Source organism: Lithobates pipiens, unplaced genomic scaffold (genome assembly GCF_037356315.1).
Source record: "Lithobates pipiens isolate NorthernLeopardFrog02 unplaced genomic scaffold, aLitPip1_a1.2 Scaffold_27, whole genome shotgun sequence".
In the NCBI taxonomy this organism is placed as follows: domain Eukaryota; kingdom Metazoa; phylum Chordata; class Amphibia; order Anura; family Ranidae; genus Lithobates; species Lithobates pipiens.
In genome coordinates, this window is record NW_027507788.1 from 10139031 (window position 1) to 10145967 (window position 6937).

General features: G+C 46.2%; 1 protein-coding gene across 1 annotated transcript; it reads left to right on the plus strand.

Annotated features, from left to right (window-relative positions):
• The first annotated feature begins 265 nt into the window (after positions 1 to 265).
• On the plus strand, positions 266 to 5634 carry LOC143933492 (uncharacterized). The gene is made up of 2 exons (XM_077456406.1): positions 266 to 1424; positions 4630 to 5634. The coding sequence occupies exons 1-2, from the start codon at positions 537 to 539 to the stop codon at positions 4762 to 4764; spliced, it is 1023 nt and encodes a 340-aa protein (XP_077312532.1). The 5' UTR covers positions 266 to 536; the 3' UTR covers positions 4765 to 5634.
• Positions 5635 to 6937: the final 1303 nt, after the last annotated feature.

The following is a 6937-nucleotide window of genomic DNA, read 5'->3' on the forward strand; positions in this document are numbered from 1 at the left end:
AAAAAAAGAAAATCAATGCAGCCACCACACCAGCGACAAAAGTGAGTATGACACCCCTGACATAGAGGACAAAAAGTCCCCTATGTGATATAATCTCTTTTTGACAAGATTTTCTTTAATGAGACATCAGGGGTCTATAAGACTCCTGATGTCTCAACTGCCCTCCATTGTAGCTAATGACGTGTAACAACAAGTTCTGTATTGAAAGGAAAAATTGCAACAAAACTGTTTGTTTTTTAGTTTTATTTTTTTTCCCCAATGGGCTGTGCATTTGTATGTTGGAAACAATATTTTCTCCAGTGACGTCTGGTAGTACAGGTTTACCCAACCCTAAGGAGTTTTTAGAATTTCTACTGGCTCTGAGAAGTTATTCAAACTACATACCAACTCCTGTGACCTAGTTAGTTTGTTATATAAAGAACAGAAATTCCAGGTAGGTGTAAAGTCAGTATGTTCTCGGAATCAAACCTCGTCCTGCACCAAAAACCAGGCAGAAGACTCACAGCCATCAGCGACTAAATTATAATTTTGAACGGATGGAAGGGGCCTTAGAAAGAGATTGGGTGCCTCCAACCTACCAAGCTGAACCTCCACTCTGCCAAGCTGAACCTTCACCCTACCAAGCTGAACCTTCACCCTACCAAGCTGAACCTTCACCCTACCAAGCTGAACCTTCACCCTACCAAGCTGAACCTTCACCCTACCAAGCTGAACCTTCACCCTACCAAGCTGAACCTTCACCCTACCAAGCTGAACCTTCACCCTACCAAGCTGAACCTTCACCCTACCAAGCTGAACCTCCACCCTACCAAGCTGAACCTCCACCCTACCAAGCTGAACCTTCACCCTACCAAGCTGAACCTCCACCCTACCAAGCTGAACCTTCACCCTACCAAGCTGAACCTTCACTTTACCAAGCTGAACCTCCACCCTACCAAGCTGAACCTCCACCCTACGAGTCTCTGCCTCTACCTTCTCCACCATCGTTCTCCACTGCCATCTCTGAAGCTCACACAGAATCCTTCTCATATTTCTCCTCTGTTTTAACACCAACTGGCCAAGATCCAGACTATCCGTTATCAAATCTCCAGCGAGGGACAGGTGAACCTCCTCCGGGCTACTTTCAACCATACTGGATTACTGCAGAGCTTCCACAACCACGTGCTCCTTCACCAGGTCCCGCAACAGAGCACACCGGGTCAAGATGCCAACAGCTAACCAGTTTGGAGTTTCTTCGAGTGGAAACCCAAAACCCCTCGCCTGGTTCTTTGGTCGGAGAGACCAGTCTACCCTCCCTCAATCAAAACAGTCAGACGGTGTCTGCACGGAGAAGCGTTAAACCAAACAGTTTTCTACCATGGTCAATCATCTGCTTGTTTTGTTTCCCCCCACTAGGATGTGTTTCCATTATTTTCTCTATAAAGGTAAATATCACAATCTGATCTGGTGCCTGATGGCTCCAAAAGAAGCAAAATCTAAACTAAAATTGTAATGACTCATAGGGCAGGTTGGAGAGATCAATATGGAATTTAAAGTGACTGTCACCATACTGTTAAAACAAACTGGTACCTGCAAAGAAGGTAGGTATTTACAGGGGTCACAATCGCCAACTGGCCTCATGCACCTGGATAGAAGGGTGGCGGGAGGTAAAAGAGGAAAGACTCCCCAGTGCCGCACATCCATGAAGTCTAGTAGTAGTAATAAGAGTGGCATCTTCAGCCTGGGCTCCCGCCAGTCCACGCTCCCCAATGCGTCTCGCTCTGCCCCACCGGGACAAGCTCCATCCTATGTTCCTGCATACAGTGGGGCCAAGGCAGGGTGGCTACATTCCTACATACAGTGGGACCAAGGCAGGGTGGTTACATTGTACAGAAAATTACAGCGGCTGCAGAACGTTTTTTATTGTCATTTTTATTTACATTCAATTACAATATGACTAGTGCCGCAGTTGTATACATTATATTATTATTTTCTTTTTTATTTGCAATATTTTTTTCCCACAAAACTGTAGTTGCCCTTTAAAATTCCATGCTTGCTCCAGCCCAGTAGGTTCAAATGGGTGTAAATGGACCAGCTGTCCGTTTACACCCAACTTGCGTCCAATCCCATCCCCCTAGACCAGTGATGGCGGACCTTGGCACCCCAGATGTTTTGGAACTACATTTCCCATGATGCTCAACTACACAGCAGAATGCATGAGCATCATGGGAAATGTAGTTCCAAAACATCTGGGGTGCCAAGGTTCTCCATCACTGCCCTAGACAGACCTTTTCTCCAGTCAGGTCCACCTGAAAAACTTACAGGCAGACCAGATCAGTGCCTTTGTCTGAAAGGGACTTCAGGCTCGGTTCACATTGGTGGCAGATCTGCCGGGACGCCCGCCATCATTGTACGTCGGCTGTTTGAAGTGATATGGCAAATAGCTGCCATAACCCCCGTATCCTCTTCACCAGCGGGCGGTCCGCTTTCAGATAAAAGTGATCTCTGCGAAATCACTTTTCTTTATCGTACATCACGGGACACAGAGCAGCATAGTAACTACTATGTGGGTTATAGGCCACCTTCAGGTGATGGACACTGGCACATCCAAGAAAGGAAGTTCACTCCCTATATAACCCCTCCCATAACGAGAGTACCTCCGTTTTTTCGCCAGTGTCTAAGGTGTTGGTCACGGTTGAAGATGTGCCCAGCTGGAAGGATCCTTAGTGGATTAAACAGCTTCTACAAACCGGATCCATCCAAAGTGCCACTGGGGCCAAAGTGGATGGTACCCGTTCCTCTTGTAGAACAAAACAAGGTTTTGCCTGTAACGCCTCTCCTTGGAGGGCTGAATCCTGGGATCCAGTGCTTTGGCCATGCTTCCATTACCATAAAGATTTCTGGCAGGGTGCTATACAGGTCGAAGGGAGTGGACCCCCCATAAAAAGGGAACCGGTCCTTGAATGTTTTTTTTAAAACGCAGCCCGCCATGATGGGTGAAGGTTCGGTCAGTTTGATACCAGCAGAATCCTGTGGCGGGGATAAGGTAAGTGAAGAATCCTAGGAACTTTTAAGTTCACCTATGGATTACTTCTGTGAGTAAATGTTGTCATGTCTAATTTTCACCACTAGAGGGTGTAAAATGCACATACCTTTTACATACTCATCAGTATCTCGCTCTGTGTCAGCAGCAGACAGCACAGTCTTAGCCAGTGTCCATCACCTGAAGGTGGCCTATAACCCACATAGTAATTACTATGGTGCTCTGTGTCCCGTGATGTTCTCCAAAAAAAAGGATTTTACACATAAGCTGTTATAAAAATCCTCTTTTATCAGGGGGCAGGAGAGGGCGCCTCCTACCACCGCGATCCGGAGCCGTTGGCAGTGGCGGAGACCATCGCGTCCTCTCCCCTGACAGGCCCGGAACCGAGTGATGGAAAGATGGTACCATAACATAGGATGACGGAAGCGACGTCAAATGTCACTTCTGCCCAATGGTCTTAAAGGGAATCTTTTTTTTTTGTAAAAAAAATAAAAAAAATATATTTTTATTTTTTACTGCATTTTTGTGTAAATGTGAGATCTGGGGTAAAAAAAAAACCTCAGATCTCACATTTATGAGGTCCTGTCATACTCTTTTTTCTATTACAAGAGATGTTTACTTATAATAGGAATAAAAGTGACCCCAAATTTTTTTTTCTCAAAAGGACAGTGTGAAAATAAATAAAATAAAAAGTAAAATAAATAATAACAATAATAAAAAAAAAAAATGTAGGCTTCTGCCCATCCCGACGAGCCCGCGCGCAGAAGGGGGCGCATACGTAAGCCACGCCCGCACACATGTGAGGTGTTGCCGCGATCGCTAGAGAGAGAGAGAGAGAGAGCGCATTAATTCTAGCCCTAGACCTCCTTTGTAGAAAAGTTTAAAAGTTTTTGTCGCCGTTGCACGAGCGGGGGGGGGGGGGGGGTTGTGTGATGCGGTGGGGGTTGGGCGCAATTTGGAAGCGCGACATGTTGGGTATCAGTTTACTCGGCGTAACATTATCTTTCACAATATAAAAAAAAACTAACAAAATTGGGCTAACTTTACTGTTGTTTTTTTTTTTTAAAAGTGTATTTTTAAAAAGTGTATTTTTTCCAAAAAAAATTTAAAATTGCGCTTTTAAAACCGCTGCGCAAATACGGTGTAACATACAACTATTGCAATGACCTCCATTTTATTCTCTAGGGTGTCTGTCTGAAAAAAAAAAAAAAATCCCAAACACATACATATATATATATATATATATATATATATATATACAGATATATGTGCTGTGCATGGGAGCCAATCAGCTTATAGCTTTAGCTTGTTCAATTAAGCTTTGACAAAAAATACTGAAAGCTGATTATATATATACTACATACAGATTAATGTGCTGTGCATGAGAGCCAATTAGCTTTCAGTATTTTTTGTCAAAGCTTAATTGAACAAGCTAAAGCTATAAGCTGATTGGCTCCCATGCACAGCTGCTCCAGATTCTGAGAGCTCCAGTTTTAGTAAATCCCCCCCCCCCCCCCCCCCCCATAGTGTCCTTCAGAAAATGTTTCTTTTATGAGATCTTCTGTATACAATGTAAATATATAAATCTTTTTCACTTTTTCCTCCAGGTCGAATTGTACCAATACAGAGGAAAATTCGACAAAGCGGAAAAATATTCCTGCCGTGTGTTTTTGTTAAATGGCATTTCGCTGGTGGCTGGAATTACAATATACTTTGTATTACTGTTTCTGTACGTTTTGTAACAATTCAAATAACCTACCCACCTCTTCAGCAGACGCTTCCTCCTCTTCCTCCTCTTCCTCCTCTTCCTCCTCTTCCTCCTCTTCCTCCTCTTCCTCCTCGTTATCTTTTCTTGACTAAACAAGATGTTAGAAAAGTCCAAGTACCCAGTGGTCCCGGCATGGACAGGGTTGACCCAATTGGCAGCCTTCGGTCCCACTTCCATGTCCTTTTACCACGTCGTTTTGAACTGCATCAGACTATTCTTGTTCATCAGTATGGCGGCATCTAGTGGAGGTTTTGGGCCACTACAACTTATTTATGTGAGAGCCTGTTCTCCCCTCCTGTTTAGTTCTAGTTAGTTCAGAGATAGCTAGACCCCCCGCCCCCCCCCCCCCCCTTTTCATGTTCCCGCAGCCAGTGTTGTTTTTCACAGAGCTGGGGCATAGGAAAGTCATTGAATTCTTACACTTCGAAAGACTGGACATTTTCTGTACTGCAATAAGATGAAGTAAAGTTGCGTTGGATTCAACCTCCATGTTTTGTTGAAGAGTCGATCTGCCGGGGGATGGTGCCAGGTCAGCAGGTGACCATTACGCCTGGAGAGACTGGAACTCCAATGGAACATACAGCACCGTGTTCATTAACCACCTCAATACCAGGGGGGGCACTTACACCCCCCCCTTCCTGCCCAGGACAATTTTCAGCTTTCAGCGCTGTCGCTGTTTGAATGACAATTGCGCGGTCATGCCACACTGTACCCAAACATCATTTTTATCATTTTGTTCCCACAAATAGAGCTTTCTTTTGGTGGTATTTGTATATGTGAAGACCGAAAATTTTAAAGGAAAAAAAGTATTTCTTTTGTTTCTGTTATAAAATTTTGTAAATAAGTAAGTTTTCTCTTTGACTGAGGGGCACTGATAAGGCAGCACTGACAGGCACTGATAAGGCAGCACGATGAGGTGGCACCAATGAGTGGCACTGATGATGGGCACTGATAGGCAGCACTGATGGGTGGCACTGATAGGCAGCACTGATGGGCACTGGTAGGTGGCACTGATGGGTGGCACTGATAGGCAGCACTGATGGGCACTGGTAGGATGCACTGATGGGTGGCACTAATATGCAACACTGGTGGGCATTGATAGGCAGCACTGATGAGAACTGGAAGGTGGCACTGATGGGTGGCACTGATAGGCAGCACTAATGGGCACTGGTAGGTGGCACTGATATGCAGCACTGATGGGCACTGGTAGGCTGCACTGGTGGGTGGCACTGATATGCAACTCTGATGGGCATTGATAGGCAGCACTGATGGGAACTCATGGGTAGCACTGGTGGGCACTGATAGGTGACATTGATGGGCACTGAAAGGCTGCACTGATGGGTACTTATGGGTGGCACTGTTAGGCGGCACTGATGGGCACTGATACGTGGCACTGCTGGGCACTGGTATGCGGCAGTGATAGATGGTACTGATAGGCATCACTGATGGCACTGGCAGGCGTTGGGGATGAGCACTGATTGACAGCTGCCTGGGCACTGACTGCCATTGCCCTGGGGGTCTAGGGTAGCATACCTGGTGGTCCACTGTGGTGGCAATCCCTGGTAGTCCTGGGTGGGCATCCGAGGGGGGGCTGAACTGATAAACAATCAGCACAGGCACCTCCCTGTCAGGAGAGCAGCCGACCGGCTCTCCTCTACCCACGTCTATCAGACGCGAGTGAGCAAAAGCCGATCAACATCGTGATCAGCCGTGATCCATCAGAGGCTCTTTACCGAGATCGGTGTAGCGGGGTGTCAGAGTGACGCGCCGCAACAACGATCGCCACAATGCGCGTCACCACACGCGCGGCGACTGTTACCCCGCGGTAGGTCATACGACGCCCAGTCAGGATAACGGAACCACCGCCCGGGTGTCATTCTGCTATAGGCCGGGCAGGAAGTGGTTAATGTATCAAATACGGGTTTCACTCGCCATGCACCGAAAAGCTTGATGAAAACTCAAATTCGGGAAGGTTCACTGTGTGAAAAATGTCTGCCAACATCAAGACTTATGCTGGTCATACACTATATACGAAAAGTCGGCGGAAATTCGGACATTTAGACAGTTTCGGCCAGTTAGTGGGCACTAATCGGTTTGGGGCGTTTTCAGCCGAAAAAACCGAAGGGCGTGTTTGGTAATATTCTGCC

Coding starts and splice junctions, on each gene's coding strand:
- LOC143933492 (XM_077456406.1), top strand. CDS start 537: ATGGAAGGGGCCTTAGAAAGAGATTGGGTGCCTCCAACCTACCAAGCT. Junction 1,425..4,629: donor CCATTATTTTCTCTATAAAG/GTAAATATCACA, acceptor TTTTTCCTCCAG/GTCGAATTGTACCAATACAG.